This window comes from Phoenix dactylifera, chromosome 18 (genome assembly GCF_009389715.1).
Source record: "Phoenix dactylifera cultivar Barhee BC4 chromosome 18, palm_55x_up_171113_PBpolish2nd_filt_p, whole genome shotgun sequence".
Taxonomy (NCBI): Eukaryota; Viridiplantae; Streptophyta; class Magnoliopsida; order Arecales; family Arecaceae; genus Phoenix; species Phoenix dactylifera.
In genome coordinates this window covers 1,126,210-1,147,234 of record NC_052409.1, presented here as the reverse complement: position 1 = coordinate 1,147,234, position 21,025 = coordinate 1,126,210, and the positions used below count along the sequence as shown (strand labels likewise).

Below are 21,025 nucleotides of genomic sequence, written 5' to 3'. Positions count from 1 at the left end.
TGAGCATCTCAGCTGTCTTAATAAATCCTTCAATACCTCATCTACAATCGTCGTTGGCTACAAAGTATATAATGGCTGGAATTCTCACCATGTTATATCATTGTCCAATAAGATATGCTGTTCTTATACATTCATTTAAAAAGAAAAAAGAAAGAAAGAAGGAAAACAAAATGAAGTCATAACAAGCAGCGCAATATATAGTTTCTCCGTATGCAAATCAGCACAGAAAAATGTCACACTAAAGACAAATGATCTTTGTGGACCTGAACATATCATTATACAAAATTTATGATCAACCCTTAACCAAAAGATAACGGCATTTTTATGATTCTTTTGACAGATGGGGGAGAGGAAGCCAATACCTTAGGCCCCATGGTCACCTTGGCCGCATCTGCAACCTCTTCGAGACCCTTGAGCATCAAAGCAAGAGCCGCATAGTTTCTGCTCCCGCCAGCCCTGCTGCCAATCTATAGATGCAGCTCTATAAGCATTTATAATAATACCTTAACTACTATTTAAACGAAAACCAAAAAATCAACCATCAAGAATGGCCTCAAAAATGGGTCATGGAATCGAACACCGATTTTTTCTCTTTGTTACTATATCTGGACGACTGGACGCTAACGTGTCGAAGAAAGAAGATTACATTATAAAAAATCAAGAATCGAACATCATTATTTTTCTGTCTGTTACTGTATGTGGACGCTGACGTTTCCAAGAAAGAAGATTACATTATAAAAAATCACGAATCCGTTTCCATAAATCATAAAGTAGAAAAACAAAGAGTTGCCCAATCGAACACAGATTCTGCCGTTTTTTGTCCCAAAATTGGATCTGATAGCAAAAATCAAGAAGTCATTTCCAAGAATCTTGAGAAAAACCAACCGGTCTCATCAGAGAACTAGAATATAATGCGATAAACCGAATAAAATCCATCAGATGAGAACCACAATATAATGCGATAAACCGAATCAAATCCATCAGATGAGAACTAGAATATAATGCGATAAACCAAATAAAATCCATCAGAAGAAACGAATCCGAATCCTCACCTGTCCGCTAATGTTGCCAGCAATCCTACAAAAGAGAACCCAAAAGAACGGAGGGATCATCAGCGATCAGCAGCAGAAGAATCGACAAAGACCAGAAGGCAAGTAAAGCAGCGCCTAAACTAGAATCCCTAAACCTCAAAGAAAACCTAAGAACGACCCCCATTTCTTGTTCTTGCGCCAATTCCACCACCATCTCACCGGGCTTTGGAGGCGAGACTGGCCGCCGCTCGGTACATGGTCAAATGCAACGAAATAGGGCTTCAGATGGGAGAAAAGGAGGGCAGGGTGGTGCCAGGGTTTCTGGATGTTGCTCGGGTTTCGTCTCGGGGAAGAAGATAAAAAGAGGGAAAGCCGGGCGGGAGGGGGAGGCAGTGGCAGTGCCAGAAACTCTGGAAGCGTCTTCTAGAGTTTGGGTACTTGCCACCTTGCCTTCTTGGGACGTATTAGTTCAGCGGGAATTACTCGTAAGTCGTAATAATGATAAGCCGCTTATCTGGACGGTCATTTATAAATTATAACGATGGTGAGGTGGTGGGATTAGCGTGTGGTGAACGCAGATTCGTTGCTCCGCGGAACACCTGATCACTTGGTCAAGTTCCTGCGGTCAGCGGCCGCGTTTTTTTTTTTTTTTTTTTTTTTATAAAGCAAGAGATAAGCAGATGGGACCGTACGGACTGCCTGTGATGTACGATGGTTTGCCGTTTCAAGACGAGGTCGAGGCTCCATCAATCATCGTTATTCATCAAATAAAAGAGAAATAATGTTCATGCATTGCATAATTCATGGACAATAAGGAGATACAGAGGTGATGCGAGGCTGAGGTTTAAATTTCTGTTTGATGTTTTGCAGTGAAAGCAAATCGACCACGTTATAGTATAAATTTTAGAATCAATGTTGCACTCTTTGGAAGAAAAATATTAAAATTGGGCACGAAGTCGGAAATAGTTTATGCGTGCTAAGTCCCCTTTGGCCATGTAGCATGACATCATCGGAATTTGACGCGAGCTGCACTTGTGAATTACAGTCATTGCTCGAGGACGAATTTACATAAGAACATAGCGGGCTTTGACCCTTTAGAGTGCACACATGATCAAGCTTAAGCTTAAGCTTAAGCTTAAGCATGAAATATTTATGCACGTATATTTATTTACCTTCTCAGGTCCACTGACCCTAACGTATCGTCTTTTCATAGCTCGGATCCAAGTTGAGCAGGTTTCTTCCATTAGTTTGAAAATTTCATTCCTTGAATATCTTGATGAAATTAGCAATGTGTCATCACCAATATTGACTATTGAAATCTTGAATGGCAATCAAAATGCAGAGTACCTACCATGATCACACTTTAGCTCTGCAAATGGAAAAGGTAAAATAACAAAAGAAAAAGGTTTCCCGAATTTGACATAGCCATGGGAAAACAACAGTACATTCATTCAATAGCATATCCATCAAGGTCATAATAATGGGTCAAGCACTCAACCGATAAATTGTTTTAAGCAACGATACCGGGGCGAGCCCTTCATAACAAGTATAGTTGAGGTGAAACATGGACAAACTCAAAAGACAAATATAAAAACAAAAACTGATATCTGGATTCTCGTGGCAATGGGTATTACTTTTCATGCGCCATGATTGTCGACCAAACCCCATAGAACCCCACCTATAGCACACTAACTTCAGACACCAACCTACTCAGTGAAACAAAGCCTCTCCACACAGGGAACATACGATACCCTACGTAAACACAATAATGAATAAAGAAACCAAAAAACACATTTAAATAGGGAAAAATGATTGTCCATGTTTAGCATTTATTTCAGCACCAGATCTCGCCTGTGAAATCCGGTTTGCATAAATAGTTACCAGCCGCAATTGTGTGCTCTTGAGCCCCTCTAGATATGGTAAGAATGCTTTGCCAAGCATGATGTAAATATCCACCAAACAGAGCACCACTGTCTGCAAAAAAAAGAAAAAAAAAAAAGAAAATTTAAGTTAAAATTATTCCAATATATATCATTGTAATGTAATCACAGGTCATTAAAATGACGAACTGTGAAACAAGAAGAAGTTGCATCATGTTCGTGCAAATTAATTTGTTGTTTATGGAAAAAAGAGACTTTGAGAATCTTTGAGTGCAGAAGATAACCAATCAGAATTTATCTAATTTATTCAATAAGAGTACCATCATACCATGAGACATAAACCAAGTTAAAAATTATATCAAACAGGAATGAAGAAAATTTGGCCAAAAAAGCACTTTCAGGTGATTAAGACAGTAACTTTCTCAATGAAATTTTTAATTTACTTCTATCTTATGCTCAAGAAGAAAACATCAAAACCTAAAAGCTAAGGCATAGTGAGTAATTACGTGTACTGTTGCAAGATTCAGAAAATGCTCTCATAGATAATCTATAAGGACCGATGGGCTTTCGAAACTCCACTATCAGAAATCTTTACTAGAATCCAGGATAAAGAGGATATAGCAATCAACAAGTTCTTGATCTATAAGAACTAGAGTCAAATGGCTTAGCTTAGAGATTGCTTCGATATGCGGTGCAAAGGATTTGAAATCCAAATGCTGCATCTCATTGCTTAGATAGACTGCTTGGATTTATTTTAGTACAAAAATTTCATGTTCATGCTACCCAATCCTGTGACTCATGAGAGTGACTCACTACACACCTTTCCTTTTGTCAATAACAGGGGCAATGCAGCAGAGCGATGAACAGAGAGCTGATTGCCTACCAACTATCAAGAGAGCAAGGGACTGGGATTTTTCCTTTTCATATTATCCCTTACAGTGAGAAGAGAAGATCCCCTTTAGCCACTCTAGCAGATTGAAACTGGGAAGGATCGGAAGTAGTCTAGAGGTAATGATTGGTTCTAGACACGGTTCACTAAACAGGTATCGAGGTCTATACCAACCAGCAATTAGTTCGGTACACTACTATATGGAGCCGAGATGTAGCAGGGATGAATGATTGGGAGAAGAGGAGGGAAGAGCGAGAAAGTGACCCCAACCCTAACCCTAGGAGGAGAACCAGAGGGGGAGAGAAAATGAAGGGGAGAGAGGGAGAGAGGGGGGAAGGAGAGAGGAGAGAGGAGGGAGGGATAGAGGCATACCAAGGGAGAGCATCGTGATCAAGGGCCCAAGAACTATGCCTGATTGAGGGAGAGGGCATTGGTGTTGGCATTGGCATTGATCGAGCGAGAGATGGTTTGAACTGTCAATCGCGGGAGAGGGTATCGGTGTCAACGTCCATCAACATAGATCCTCGAGAGAGAGAGACCGCAGAGGGAGAGAGAGAGAGAGAGAGAGAGAGAAGAATTGAGAGAGGGAGAACTAGAGAGAAGGTTCGAGAGGCTGCTCGCCCGCTTGCCCACTTTATTTATTAAAAAAAGGGATCAAACCGAAAGCCGAACCTTGCCAGTTACCGACCAATCTGGATTGTTACACCCAAACCACCCGGTTTAGCATGGTTTGGTGAACCTTGGTTCTACATGTTGAGACTAACGTAGAATAGGAGCGCCATTACTGATCCCACCTGTCCAAGGTCTATAAAGTTGAGACTAATGAACATCTGTTTCAGTTTCTAAATAACTATGAGAGTGCGAAGGGAACTTGGACATGAATCTGCATCAAACTTTCACTTTGGACTTACTTAGGGTCAAACAAAAGATAAAATTAGGAGATCATATATGCAAGCCACAAGGTTTATGATAATCAAGATACAAATGAACCTTTATATGGAACGAAGAAACATGCTTCTACCTCAAATGATCACTTTATCTATGTTGTTCCAATGGAAGCTCTAGATTAAGGATGGTTGAAACCGAACTTTGAAGGGGCCTGCTCCTCTATTTGGTGGTGATGGACGCAACTTCTGTCAAAGTGGTCCGAGATTTTCTTAATTATTGAAAGCATGGAACCATTAGATCCTTGGAACATGCATATAGGATGGGTGCTCTTAGGGCTAGTAGGGAATTGTGTCTAGAGCTGGCAAAAGGACCTTTTTATCAAGCCTAAAGGCTCAATTAACAATGACGTGTGTCAGAGCGGGAGAGAGAGAGGTACTCAATGCTCACGAATCAAGACCTCAATGGTGGTACCATGTTTTTGAAAGTATGCAGGCTACTTAGGTGACGAATCATATTGGTTGCATCATTGTTTTCTTACTTTGATCCTCCATGAATTTCTACTCTCCATATGTTTGGTGAGAGCAATAAACCAGAGAGCATCTGCAGACAGGCAAGATAAAGGAAAGTGGACCAGGAGTCTTGTACAATGTTAGTCTTTTCTTAAAGAAGTAAATGCCATGTCTTATGGGCTGCGACAAAATTAACCGTGCTGGGTAGGACTGACCGGAAATAAGTTGCATTAGTAGAGGATGACATGACAGATCGGGCTAGGATTTGTGTTGACACATGAAGAAGTCAAGAATTTAATGGTGGAACTCACAAGAGTTAGAGGAAACTTTTGACTAGTTGAAATTATACCACCAGCCATGAAACCAGTCAGAAAGGACTTACAGATTATCCATGTACATACAGTGGTTCAGATTGGAGGATATGAACCTCGATGGAATTGGCAGCAAGGTATGCTGTAACATTAGTCACTCTGATGGAAGAGAATTAACTGAAGCATCTATTGTAACAAAGGGAGGATGCAAACATTGATACAATCATAGTAAAGCATGATGCAATATTACTAAACCCTCAATGAAATAAATGGTTAATCAGACCAAATAGTCATCCTGAAATAAATAATGTGTGATCTTGATGGTTGTCGACCTGGTTATCTTTCTAATTAAGAGTACCTTAACATAGTCACTTGTAGCTGATTATTACAAGATAGACATTTGTTACATTTTGATATCCAAATATCTTCGACTAATAATTAATTTGCTATCTACATTAATAACATTAACGTCTTAGTCCTGTATACAGAGGAAAGTTTTTTCTTTTATTGGTTGTCTTCACTATTTTTCTTGATCAAGATTATAGATGCCAACCTAATACTTTAGCTGGAGAAAAAAAAAACAAAAAGTCAAACCTTACGAACATCTGGACTTCGGTTCCCAAATGCTTCAAAAAGTGCAGGCAGAAATGAGCGTAGTTGGGTCATTAGTTCCTCTTGTGAAAGCCGATTTACAAGCTGCAGAAATACAAAATAACATCAGCCTAAGCGTGATGCCGACTACCAAAAAAGACAGGGTATTAGTTATGTTGTCTTTATGAGGTGCTCAAAAGTATCTTACTAGGCAACAAGTTACAGCTAAAGCATGTCATCTACAAAGCCAATCAATCAACAATAAACAAGATGATGAAAACACCCTTGGCACAGTACTCTAATCTCTTGGAATCACCTTGAAATTTCTGCTTTCCAAATATCCAGATTAGTGTTGTTTGTACAATGATTGATGGAATGAAAATAAGTGAGCAGAATACTAACATCATAACAGGGTGAAGCACAAGGATGAAAATCTTTTTGGAGGAATAGCACAAGGATGAAAATCATAACTCAAGAACTAAGCAGAAGCACAATAAAGGGAAAAAAACAACGTTGGAGTTTAAGATAAAACATAAGCTGCAACTAACAAAATAACAGAGAAAAAAAAAATTAACCAAGAACAAAAGCAATACCAACTAAAAGTTTCTAGGTTTGACCAGAACCCTTTTATGGGAGATTGGTTTAGGGATAATTATTTCAAGAGAGAAAAAAGAAAATGTAGCCAACAACCAAAGCAATACCAACCAGAAGTTTCTAGGTTTGACCAATCCCTTTTTTGGGAGACTAGTTTGAGGATATCAGTATTATTTCAAGAAAGAAAAAAAATTGTAACAACTGAACCAATACCAGCCAAAGTTTCTAGGTCTGACCAGATCCCTTCTGGGAGACTTGCCATTCAAGAGCAGAAAACATGACTGACCATCGTCGCCGCAAAATACGATTCCTAGTCAAAAAGGAGTTTCCTGGGGATTGTGTTTGGGAGGTGGATTCAATTCATTCACCATGTGAACAGTGCAGTGCATTTGAAATGGCTCAGGGAAGAAGGGGGTGAGAAAGTGGGAGAGAGTCATGGCCACACAACACCACCAACCATTTCTCCCGGCATTCAACGGGAGAGATGCATGGTTGGCATTTGTCGAGAGAGCAAAAAAGAGTGAAGAACAGAGGGACAGAGGTTAATGGCACCTCTCTCATGTATTCTAATAACCACAATTGACAATGTTGTCCAAATCCTACAGTAAGGAAAAGAGGATATGGTAGGAATGGAAAGGCGGAGTTAAAGGAGGACAAGATGGAATGCAAGGAGAAGATGGGTACTTTCCCCTTTTTCTCTACCAAACCAGCTTTGATAAATAACCATCTAGACTTCTAGATATAAATCCCCTTATTTCATGTGAAAGAATATTATTATGAAACGGAGTTTATTTAGTAGACTCCACCAAACAGCTAAGATTCTAAATAACCCTCAGAGGCTCAGATATTAATATTACATCTATTGAATTACCCTTCTTACATAAACAAGTGAGAAACCAGTGCAAGCTTGCTTCTCAGTGGTTTCCTCGTGATTTTCAATATTTTCTCATATATTTCCTATATGATTTCATATTTTAAAGAGTCGCTTCTTGAAACAGTTTCCCTACATGGCAGCCATACGCTGAACAACTAGGTCAATAAAGCTATACTGCAATGGTACCACCCTTCAAAATGGATTCTTTCTCCTCACACCATTACAGAGAGTAGATACGACTCCAGAGCAAGATTAGAACATCAACATATGGATATTTAATTTCAGTAGATATTTCATAACACCGCATAGATGCTTATATCCAATTGATGGCAAGATTTTGCAAGAAAAGATGAATCCTCTACATAATATCTGTCCAGAAACCTTTGTTAGACTCAGGGAAGTCAATGTGGTCTACTGAAAAAACTGTATATGGTTAGTGTCGCAATATATAAGTGAGAGCATAAACAAGTGCAAAAAGTACTAAGTTTACAATGAATAAACAGCAAAACGTAGTAAGTTACAATCATGGTGGTCTCATACCAAGGACCAGCCTTAAGTCATTTTCCATATACACTTGTCATAATGTAATGATATTCATGCAAGGTCCAAGAATAAGTTCAAACAAAACAACATCCTTAAAAGGTACATGTAGATGGATAATGAATGAGGTTAGACGATAATTAAGAGCTTGTTGTAAAACAACTTAAAGCAAATAGCGAAGGACAGATGAGTAGGATATGTGCTTCTGAAGTGTTGGGAAATATGTTCACATACTAGTGAGACTTTGAGAAAAGATTTAGATAATATTAGCAAATCTGGCAGTATCCTACAAGTTGAAGAGTTGAGCACCAAGTGAACACACATAAATGAGCATTGAAAAGATGATAATGGTCAGAATGGTAGAGTTAGGATGAATATAGGATGAAGCTTTTGTTATGAATTGCATTAGACCAGATATTGCTCATGTTGTCAGAAGACTTAGTAGATATACTAGTTCTCCTAATGCATAGCACTGGAAAGCACTTGATAGAATACTTAAATATTTAAAAGGCACTACATTTTATGGTGTTCCTTATACTAGTTATGCAATTATATCAGAAGGATACAGTGATACAAATTGAATTACCGATTCAGAGGACTCAAAGTCCACTATCGGATATGTGTTTACACTCGATGGAGCCACTATAGCTTGGAAATCAGCCAAACAAACTTGTATCTCAAGATCTTCTAAGGAAGCTGAGATGATTGCACTTGATGGTACTTGACAATATGCATAATGGCTTAAAAGTTTGTTAGCAGACATTCCGCTTATGGAGAAGCCAATTCCTGCTATATCCATACCAAGGTTCGCCGTCTCAGTATTAGACCTTGTACCGGTGCCACACTAGCATAGTATCGGTACCATACGGTACGCGATTTTTCACTCGGTACGCCACCGATATCGGTACCGGTTCCAAATCAGCATGGTACGGTATGCTCGGTACCGTCCGATTCACTACGGTACGGCATACCATGATCCATACCAAGTGACAATTAAGCAGCTATAGCCAAAACTAAGCAAAAACACTCCAATGAACTTAAGAGGTACATATGCCTGAAACTAAAGATATTAAGGTACCTTCAAAAATATGGAGTAATAGCATTGGAGTATATAAGGTCTGCTGAAATATAGCAGGTCCACCAACTAAAAGATTGGTGAGAAGGCAAGTTATGGAATGGGACTGAAGCATTAATCATCTAATAGCGACAATCCAACCTTACTGATGGGAGATGCCAAGAAGAAGATTCAGTGGGTACTAACAAGTTATTTTAGGATTACAGGAAAAGCACTATATAATTTGGAGATAATTCCTCCATAGTCCCATTATGGTAAAAGTCCTTTTAATGCAACAGCAAAAGGAAGGATGGTTATCCTTAATGGATCCGTAGGTAATTGTACTACTTGTTCATCTGTTGCAGACACCCTTGAAGGACTCACCAATGTGAGTGTGGTTGTGGGGCCGCAACCTATTGGATTACGCTATCTCTAGAGCACTCATAAAACCAAAATACTAGTGCAAGGCCGAAAAGTGCTAACCCGAATGGATTCGACAATAGCCAGTATTATATGTGTGGCATGTGAATTTTGTAACAAAAAGCGTAGTTCAAGACTTTATTCACTACGGACTCTAGAAATGAAATATGTCAACACTAAGTAAAGGTTCAAACCACGAGGTACCATTACCTATTGCATAGTATTCTTATTCCAGATGCATTTTATATATCTTAAATGTTTTTCAAAAGTTTGAATTATGTGGAGGATTGTTTGTTTATTAAAAAAATATTTAACTCAAAATTTGTTATTTTGGAATAGTCCTGCATTGGATGTTTAACTAAATATAAACCTACTTACATACTGAACCTTATCTTAGAATCCCGAATAACTTGGTTTTCTAAATAGATAAGATTTAGCTTTTCTCCTTATTTCTCTCTCCTTTCTTAAAATTCTACAAAAATTCTATGAGCACGCCTCTAAATTGTTTCTCATGCAGTTTCTTAAAAAGAAGCATAGAGACACTTTCTCTTCTCACAAGACATCGCAAATGGATGCTTTGCAAACGAACACTTCGAGAGACTCCTATAAATGAAGAGATGCATTCTCATGAAAAAGATGCATATGATGTAATAGTGATTCCAAGGGACACAACCCTTGATGCACGGATGGATTATGTGAAGGGATGCATCCAATCAAAAGATGCCTAAGCATGCAATCATACTCACCCTTTCACATCTATAAATAGAAAAGAGATCGTACTTTCCATCCATAAGAACAACAACCCCTTCCATCAATTAAATATTAAAGACAAAACAATAAAATTCTATAAATGAGATTTATAACATTTTAGAAGAAAGATATCCAACATCTCTAGTGAAGAGTCAAGCAAAGACCTGATGAACTCGAAAATTATGGTAGATGTGTTTGTGTACATATGTATTGAACAATGATGGTACAAACAGAATGATACAGTGGAATTATTTGTAAATTAACAAAATGGGAAGTTAAAGAGAACCTAGGACATTTATAGTAAAATTATTCTCAAATTCTCTGGCAATGGCATGTTACCGATTAATTGCATTTGGCTAGTTGGCCCAATCCTAATTAAGGTGGGAGATTTAATATCAGTCATATAAACAAAAGTGGAGGTTGATTTCTCTATGTTCCCAAACAATTTAGCATGCCACTGAAAAACTAAGTTATGGAAATGAATCTAAAACATTACAAATATTGTCCTTAGGTTCAGACATTAGAGAAACTATTTCATTAATGTCGACATACTAGATGCCTAAGTGGTGATAATTGTGAAGAAATCATTTACCCAAAAGCCTTCCACCCTACCCCAATAGGTTTTCTTTCTCCATATAACTCTAAATTCTCTGAAGTTTTATTGCCATTTTGATCCACATAACACATGGTAATTCTTATTTTGTCTGAAGAATGCAATATATTATACCTGAAAATAAAATTGATTGTACGTAAAAATTTGACATCACATAGGATGCTCAAATCCAGTAACGAAATATAGTAGGCAGTGCATCCTTGCTCTCCGACAACCAGTGACAATGAAAACAAGAGCAGATTGCAAAGGACATAAATAAAATCTCGAGTTTCTGCTAGGATGACACCAGAAAGTGATATACGGAAGCCAAAATCTAAAAAAAGGAGCTGGGAAAAGAAAATTTGCAAAAAATATTTATACCTTCGTTAAACAACTGATGCAAACAACCAGGATCTTTTCATCATCACTGACCAGCAAAGGCATGAGAACCTGCAGAATAAAAAGGAAAGCTGACATTTTAAGAAAAACATTCAAAAATAGAATCTTCTTTGGTTATTTCTCAAATTAAATGGAGTACACAAGTAACATCTGTGATTGACATACATCAAGACATCTAAATGGATCATATTGAGCTAACACAATTGTCAAGCATTGGTGTGCTACATTGGAAACCTGCAGGGAAAAAAAGCATGAATGGAACAAGAAATGCATAATACAAAAGCAACTATAGCAACCAAAGCTGAAATAGTTCAATGCCTCTGCCGCCACATCTCTGGTTGCATGAAGCAATTTTTCAGCAACAATCTCAATAGTATCTTCCATTCCCTCTTTCTGCAAGTAATAAGACAACCTTAATTGTCACCTAAACAGTAAGCAAGAAGTCTTGGAAGTCTTCAGAATTTTGTGTTAACACTGTTATGTCCAACAAAATCAAACAAATTTTATAAGAGTACACAGACCTGATGGTTCAGCATTTCCATGATTAAAGAAAGAGCAAGTTCTCTAACGGGTGAATCAGGATCATCTAACACCTCAAGCACCACAGTTAGAATTTGGTTGAAATACTGTTGACAAACCATCAGATGTCATTATTGACATGAATATATATATATCTAACATTAAGAACTCAATCAAGTCTTTAATGCTATTTTAAAACTATATGCTTCAGTAACAAATCCAAAAAAAACCCTACTCTACCATGATAGCAATCATACAATGCCCTTAAAACTATGATGATGATTAAGATAATCTCTCTTGTTTCAGAAAAAAAATATCAAGGAACTTGATAGCAGTAAGAATAAGTAGCAACAAATCTATTCAAGGAAACAAAAAAAAACACCTAATGTATCTTTCATTCAAGAAATCTTTCAGATAAAACAACTAAGTGACCTAATATATACACATGTAACATCCCACCTTTATATGCGCTTAAACATCATGCTCATGTTCATGATTGATTTTCAAAGTTTGTTCAAAAAATTTCCACGTAGCTTTACATTGATAAAAGGAGAAACTTTGGTAATTAATTTAGAAAAAAGTAAAGACTATATATTCATGATCACTTTTCTCAGTAATTTGTTGCTCGAAAAACTTCCAAGTAGCTTTACACTGAGAAAAGGCCAAGCTTGCAAACTTGATTTAGGAAAAACAAACTATTAATGCTTTCATCAATAATTAACTTGAAACTCAATCTGCATTCCATATGAGAAATGTCCTATATGATCTCTCTACACATTCCTCAAGATCTACACCAATTAGTAAAGCTAAACCAGCAAAAAAAATTTTATTTCTAGAAGTAGAAGAGCGTTAGCAGCAGTCGCAATGGTAACGTGATATTCAAAGGAAAAAAGAAATCAAAGACCAACCTTTATCACACATGCGTACAAGCCAAAGGTTTTCTAGTCATAATTCAATTAGGCAAGTTGATTACCATAATTAATAAGCCTTATCTGAATATTTTAGTTTTGAATTATGAATTTATGATCCATAAACCATAACCATAACCATCCAGCCTTTACCACTATCTGGGGAATTATGATCCTTCATTTCAAATCAATCTCAGGCAAATGCTTAATCAAAGCAAGCTTCTCCATTCTTAAAACTTATCTAAAACCAATATCTATAGTTTCTGAAGAGTTAACCTCCTTAATTTGACTCTCCACACAAATTAAGCCCCTCAACTAGTTTTTGATTCAAATTGCAATTTTATTTTGCTCAGTCCCTTACTTTATACTCTGTTGATTTAAATCCATAGCTCATGCAATAAATTGTATCAGTATTAGTGATCATTTAATACTCAAAGAATCCAAAAGTCAACCTTCATTTAATTACCATAACCAAAAAGCCTATACATATATTCAAGGTTTATGTTAAAATCCTTCTTTTCCGATCATTCTTGTCCAGGTTAAATTCTCGGTCAAAGCTAGCTTTTTTAAATTCTTTCTTGAAACTATTATGTTCCTAAGACTTTAACCTTATGACTGTGAACCTTCACCACAAATTCAAGCTCTTCTAGTCTTTTGCTTTTTTATTTTTACTGCCATCTTAATCAATCTATTACTTTATCACTTCTTGGTTTGACTTTGAAGCTCGCTCAATGCACTGCTTCTAACTTCATTGCCAATTTTACCCCAAAAAAAACATCAACATTTATGTCCACAAAAATCAATGCCATGTGCATATACCACTATTTTTGCTTAGATTATACTTCACACAAGTTTCCAGTTTGCAGCTGTCACTGTAAAACTGCTTCATAGATCTGATATGGCTACCAAATGACATTTTATAAGCTTCTTCCAACATCATGTTACTATTATACTAATGATATTTTCATCATGTTACATTTTGTTATATGTTATACGTCGTTGAGACATACATATACTGCACCTTTGTTCACAACTTCATATTGTATTTTATTGTTTCTTCATTAGGTAGTGTTCTTATGATGCAGTATTCTTGAAGTCACAAACACACACAAACATATGTCCTAATGAAACATATTTTGAAACGCTCCACTTGCCTGCCAAGTCCACTTGCTGTTGAAGCCTAAGTGCCATCCAAGACCTTTTGCATAAGAGCGTTAAAATAAGAACTGATGTTATTTAAATATTAGATGTTATTTTCTTTCGTTTTCCTTTTCAACTTCAAGCCTGATGCAGCTGGTCGCGAGGCAGCATATGAGTGGGCTTGGTCCTTCACGTGGGCCCTATTTGGAGCTTAAAGGTCGAAAATGGAAATAAAATATGGGATGCAACAGATGGACAAAAGGATTATATTATTTTCTTGTTTAAAAAGTATAAATTTGAAATCTAAAGATATTATTGTACTTTTTTCTGTTATTATTATTATTATTACTATTATTATTATTATTATTATTATTATTATTATTATTATTATTTTATGTTGTTTAAAGCATTATTAAACATAAAGAACAGGTATTCATACCTTGGCCCAGATAGAGTGCTCCTTGACCTTAGAAGCTTCAACCAATTGATGCAGAGCCTCACGCTTATTTAGACTTGAGTCTTCATCATTCCGAATGCAAATCTATGAAAGGATGTTGGATACATCAAAGTATTTTCACATACATGAGTAAAATGGTTGAAGCTATGCATCAAAAATATAGAAGAACAAATTTGGTACTAACTTGATGAAGAAGTTGAGGTATGCTGGGTCCATTTTTTGGATTGGAGTTGTTCTTTAGAGAAGCCATATTCTCATTAGCGACCTCCATCTCACAAGTGCTTTCATTACCAAGGTTCAATCCATCGGCCTTGCGCCCATCAGAGCTCATCAATCTAGTTATATCTAGAAGTGGGTTTGCTACCCTAATCTCTAGGTCCATGCCAGAATCAGAATTTTCCAGGCACTTTGCCCTTGATCTAGTACTTTTCACGACAACATCATTGTTGTACTTCAAATCCTTGCTTTTGTGTCCAAGACCGTCAGAATCAGAAACAGGTTCAGTATTATGAAACAAATGCTGCTGAGTTTCACCAGAAGTGACCTGACCAACGGATTTGAGTGATTCTTGCATGGAACTCAGCTTACTCAGACCTTCATTATCACCAGAACCTGCTGCATACCTTCCAAAAAAGTGACCTTTCTTTGATGTTCCACCATACCCTTCCTCAGAAGAGGTTAGAACGACATCTGACTGCTCATAAAAGGATTTTGAACGTTGGCGCTCTTTCCTACTCTGCAGAAAGTTCACTAAATCAACCTCTATACGAGGGGTACACTGCTTAAGTGCCCGTCTTAATGAATTCTGTTCTTCAACTGACAAACTGAGGATAAAATTCAAGACTGATGTGGAATCATAATGAGAGTAAACTGATATTATTCCAGAAATAGCAGCCTCTTTTAGTTTGATTTTTTTATCGTTAACTAAAGGATGTAGCTTAGAAAGCCATAGCTTGAGGAAACCATTATTGCTATAACCTTCAGAATATACTGGATGCTTGCTGAAGGAGCTATTGGTAAACTCAATAACAGCCAATTTTGCCTTAGGAGACCTTTGTTCATCCAGTGAACGGAGAAGGGCAGGTAGCAAAGATTCAATACCATAGGTTCTACCAACAATTTCCAAGGTTGTGGAAGATGACTGCCTAACTAGCTCCTTTGGGTCAATCAACCGAGAAAAAACATGTGGTATGATCCTCTCCAGATAACTTTCAAATGGCTTTCTGCAAGGTGGAATAATCTCTGTGAGAGTTGAAAAAGCAGCTTGGGCAACTTTATGGTGAGGATCATCCAAATGCTGGGAAAAGAGCTTCATGGTCTTCTCAAAACTTAGTGTAACTTCTTGAATGCCTTTTGGCCCTTGCTGCAGCAAAGTTTGGATATAATTAAATGCAGATACCCTAGCAATCCAATCAGAACTAGGACTTAGACCCTCATTGAGTGCATCATTAAGGGAGGCTGGACCATCCAAATAACAAGCCATTTCACTCAGTGTGAGTTGACTATCATCAAAACTGTTTCTACTGCTTGCAGTAACCCTGCCAGTTACCAGCTTTCTTAGAAGCGGCCTCTGAAAATTTGGAACATAATTATTCTGTGAATCTCTATATCCAGCATCCTTGTATAGCGTGTCAAAATGTTGCTTCCCAACCTGCATATTAGCAAGCTGCCTAGTTGATCTAATATCAGCCTTATCTTCCTCTCCCTCTTGAAACCTCCCGGACACTCTTTTCGAAGTGTAAGGCAATGATAAGGCTGATAAAGAACCAGATAATTGATTGTTAATGTAAGATAATTTCACAGCATCTCTTGAAGCTTGACTCTGAGAAGTGACGATGCTGGTCAAATTTGAAGCACCATTACTTACACCACTTTTTGCAATGTCAACAGTAGCTGCATCAGGTGATACTGAATTCTGTAAAGAAAGATGTTCTGTATCAGGAATGGCAGCAGGAAATGGTGGATCACGAGCAGATGGAGGGTCAGCTCCTGCACTAGCAGAAAAAAAAAAGAAAAACAGAAAAAAGGCACGGAGTAGAGGAAAGCTTCAGCTACCTTCAGACTAGTGAAATTTTTTGTAAAACAAAAATTTCCGCCCAGCCATCAAAAATCTAATTGACCAACTCATCAGGTACCTAGATCCAAGCTGCTTGAGTGTGAAATTGAGGAATTTTGCTTCTCAGATATGCTTGCACCTCTCAATAGACTCTCGATGGCTGAAACCTTTCGTATACTTGAATGGAGCACACTTTCAACGCTTCTTTCAGAAACCTTTCCGGAGGGTTTTGTTTGTGATGGGAGCAAGCTTCCCAAAGAAAGAGATTTTCCTGAAGTGATACTTGCACTCTTGTCCACTGCAACAATAGCAGAGGTTCCATATCCAGGAGTGTTTGTAGTAGAGGTATGAGATGGAGCATGTAATAATTGCACCCCTCTCTCACGAAGTGAAGGAGAAGCATATCTTTTCTGGATCCCTCCCTCTTCTTCATTTATTATCTATAAGAAATTACCAAACACATAATCAAACTAGAAAGATCCAAGTAAAAAAAAGAATACTTCATTCCAGGAAATGGCATACCCTTTGTATGGCAGGATCAAATGATAAAAAGAGACGACGAGAACGCTCTGGCCATGTTTTTGTGAACATCCGATAGCAAGTTCGAGCAGTTAAGCGCACCTTCAAAGTTTCAAACTTTCAATAGCTAGCAATTCAAATCTAATAGCATAAATTCAGCAATGCAGGAAGATGTAAACCATAAAATCAAATTTATTTGGTCAAACAAAAGCATGGAATAAAACAAAAATAAACTGGTACTAACAGAAATGATACGTCAATTTAACTCTTTATAATGATTAAAGGCACTGTAGCATACTGAAGAATAAAAATACAAGCATGTGTGACATGCTGCATAGATATGCATGAACATGCAACTTTTTCAATCATTTATTGTGGAAATACCAATGCCAAAAACCTTTTAAAGGTGCAGTACAGTGGTTCGATCCATTTTAAAAAGTAGGCTAATTAATTCATAAACAAGTCTGCCAGTTTTTATTTAAACTTTTATTAAAAATGATAACATAAATAAGGTATGCCGTACCAACCCAAACCGGACAATATGAGGCGTATTGTACCATACCAGTTTGGTACCGAGATCCGATACGAGTGGTGTACCGACCTTGATACGCAAAAAAAAATTCTGTACCGTACTGTACCGACACTATGTTAGTGTGGCACTAGTATGGGGTCCGGTACCGAAAGAGCGAACCTTGAACATAAATAATTGAAAATTTGAAATCAAATGTCACTTTCTTTTCTAAATGATCAACAAATCAAATATAATAGTTTTGAAATATGTTCTCGTGCAAGCACCACCCCAGGCCCCAGCACCCAAAATAAAAGAAGGGACATTTTTCCAACTTACTCATGAATTCTGTATTTCAGATGATTAATCCTGTACAATAATCTTATTAGCTGTATCTTCTGATGACATCAACATCAATTTCATATAAAATAGTTACCTCAAACATATTCGCCGAACTGCTCTGCTTCCATGAGTTTCTGCAGGCAGGCCTTTTTTTTTTAACTTAGCGGAAGGAATAGGTTTGTTACAATGAGGTGCTCTATACAAGGTTTATGAGGTGTTCTATGCAAGGTTGTGTATCAAAAATTCCTTGGAGGCAACAAAACACATTGTTTTTGTTCCTAGAGGAAAGATACACAAACAGACACTAAAACAATTTTGTCGGGGTACAACAGCAAAGTACTGGGATGGCATAGGTCCTTGCAATCTCCATATTCTCCCACCTTGGTTGCTTGGTCACCCCCACCCCTTGGAGTACTCAAAGTTAATTTCAATGGGTCAGGAGGCATTCTGCAGCAGGAGCTGGATTTCTTATAATTGACTGCTATGGGAAGCTCATCTATGGAGAACATCTTAGCTCCTCTATTGGGCTGGAAGCTGTAATGTCCGGGCCCACAACCTACTAGGCCCAATAGAAAAATAGGCCCAGTTAAGGGTTGGGCCCAAATTTTACTGTAGCCAGTATAATGATTATTATAAAAAAAAAAAAAAAATCATACTGTAGCCAGTACGAAGGGATAAGACCGACAGGGAAGGGTGACCCTCACCCCTGCTGACAGCCGCTGCCGGCGCGCCGGAGACAGGGGGGCGGCAGCCAGTCCCGGAGCAGGAGGGAATGGAGAGGGAAGGGACCTCTCAGAGGGGGGTCTTATCCTCTAAACACTGATTTAAGCCTCTGCCGGCAACCCTAAGTCACAGACCCCAAGAACACGGAACGGGAGAGAGAGCCGAAGCCCTGGAGTCGAAGGCGAAGGAACCCTGAAGCTCCAAGAGGAAGGGCAAAAAGCCAGGTAAGCCCCCTGCCTTCTCTCCCCCTGTTTTGTGCAAGAATAACAAAGAAAGAAACAAAGGAAGAAAGAAGGGAGGAAGGGGGGCTGCTGGCAGGCCGAGGGCGTGGCCGCAGGCTCAGCCGCAGGCACGGCTGAGGACGCCGCGAGCTCGGCCATGGCACTGCCGACTGTGGCTCGGCCCTCCCAAACCCCCCTTCTTCCTTCACAGGGGAAGAATGGAGAGAGGAAGAGAGAGGGTTTGGGAGTGAGAGAGAGAGAGAATATGGGGTGGTGCCGGAGGGAAGGACCGAAGAAAAGAAAGAAAGAAAGAAAAAGAGAAACACAAAAAAAAAAAAAAGAGTGGGTTAACGGGCCGGAATCGGGTTCGGATCCGAAACACGTTAAGCCCAATAATAAGAAATTGGTTTAGCCAATTGAACCTGAACCCGAGCCCAATCAGATTGTGCTAAGTCTGGACGAGCCCAAACTGCAAATTGGGTCAAATCCGAACCAAATTAGGCTCAAATTGATTTGGGTCCGAACCCAGTTGAGTGGAGTTAATCCCAGCAGGCCCAATTAATAATAAATTAGGCCCAGTAAATTGACAGAGGACCCAATTGGCTAGAAAAGGTTGGACCCAATTATAAACGAGACCCAATCCTCCAATTAAAAACCCAATCAACCCATGTGGGCCCAATCTGGTGTTAAGTCGAACTCCAAAGGCTTCAAATTGGACTTGGGCTAAATCCTTGGATAGGACCCAAGCAAGTAAGTTCATAGTATGATGAACTAAGAAATTTTATAATAAATGAAGGGGGAATAATGTAATCCCTATGATGTTGTTTTAGGTGATTGAGGATTAGTCACCTGGACTTGAGCAATTTGGAAAGCGAATTGAGGTAAGTAATCTGTCTTAATCCTATCGTAGATCTTGTAATACGTTTTATAAGATGAACCAGTGTTTTTTTTATACAATTTGAATTGTATGCATGATTAGTGAAGAATGTAAGTAATCTGTCTTAATCCTATCGTAGATCTTGTAATACGTTTTATAAGATGAACCAGTGTTTTTTTTATACAATTTGAATTGTATGCATGATTAGTGAAGAATGTAAGTAACCTGTCCTAATCCTGTTATGGATCATATTATGTTATTAATGTTTCCTAAGCATTTATTTTAAGTATATATGTTTCATGCCTGATATGTTACAATGCATAAGTAACTTGCATGATCCCAGAAGCTATGGCTATGTATGCGACATGATGATACTGATATTTTAATCATGCATGTAAGTTTATAAAGTCTTAGTTAGCCAAGAGGCACTGTAACGGGCTCAAAGATGCTACTGATCGAATGCAACTGAGCTGGCCTTGCTAGTGGCCGAGAATAACTTCGCTGGCCTTGCTAGTGGCCGAGAATGACTAGCTGGCCCCGCCAGTGGCCGAATGGACTTCGTAGTAGCATCCGAGAGAAAAAGGACCACGGCATGCCGGGGGGCACGGTTTCATATGCATATATTATGAAAATTGTTGTGATTTGCACTACTGCTTTGTTTAAATCGCATACTTATTATGCCATGATGATTATTAGATAAACATGCATGTCAGCTTCTCAAAACCCTGATTTACATGTTTAGTCTACTGGTTGATCCGGTAGGATTATGCAGGATTACTTACTGAGCCGTGTAGCTCATATCCGTTTATTTACTTTTTTCTTTCAGATCCTCACCACTGATAGCTGCCAGAGATACGTTAATTTGGTATTAGCGCTTCTTTCTTTTGGGGTAAAGCAAGTATATACTTTTGTGTATATAAACTACGTAGAAGCTCTGTATTTGGGTACTGACCAGCATGTTGTACTAGATGAATACACATGAAAAGATTTGGTTGGTTTGACTACCCTATTTCCCAGGTATGAGGCTGCGTGCTATTGTGGGCGGTAGTCGGCAATAGCACGGCCGTGTCACGGATCCGGATCCGGGGCGTGACAGAAGCCAGATTGATTGCCGAATTTTGGGGGTGGGGAGGGGGGCTGGAGGGGCATAGAGTCATTTTGAGTTGCCAGTAATAAATATATATAACCTCTTAGGTTGGCTGGACAGAGAAAGGGGAGACGGAGCCCAGACTAATACCGGGACATAGGGTAGCCGACCAATTCGAAAGATCATCCAACGTAATTGAAATAGCTAAATTGGGGGTTGTTTGGTCAAGTAATGGAAACTCTCAGTGTAATCTTTTCCTTCCATCTTTCCACTAATACTCTATTAGAGAGTTATCAATACTCATCAAATTTGTTCCTATCTAATGGAACATTATTGGATCAAATAA

The 21,025-nt window shown here is 38.3% G+C and overlaps 1 protein-coding gene across 5 annotated transcripts in view; it reads right to left on the bottom strand.

Annotated features, from left to right (window-relative positions):
* The window catches only part of LOC103706968 (CLIP-associated protein), a 34,387-nt gene that overhangs the window by 2,950 nt on the left and 10,412 nt on the right, over nt 1-21,025 (bottom strand). The window contains exons 12-21 of one of the 5 annotated variants that reach the window (XM_039115324.1): nt 16,925-17,023; nt 16,482-16,842; nt 14,531-16,335; nt 14,329-14,430; nt 11,844-11,948; nt 11,641-11,715; nt 11,488-11,556; nt 11,305-11,373; nt 6,103-6,204; nt 363-467 (exon numbers count right to left, since the gene is read on the bottom strand). In XM_039115324.1, coding sequence (XP_038971252.1) covers nt 363-467; nt 6,103-6,204; nt 11,305-11,373; nt 11,488-11,556; nt 11,641-11,715; nt 11,844-11,948; nt 14,329-14,430; nt 14,531-16,335; nt 16,482-16,842; nt 16,925-17,023 — 2,892 coding nt within the window. Of the gene's footprint in view, nt 1-65; nt 264-362; nt 468-2,459; nt 3,006-6,102; nt 6,205-11,304; nt 11,374-11,487; nt 11,716-11,843; nt 11,949-14,328; nt 14,431-14,530; nt 16,336-16,481; nt 16,843-16,924; nt 17,024-21,025 lie in introns of those variants that run through there. The other 4 variants (XM_039115323.1, XM_039115325.1, XM_039115326.1 and 1 more) reach the window with 4 other exon arrangements.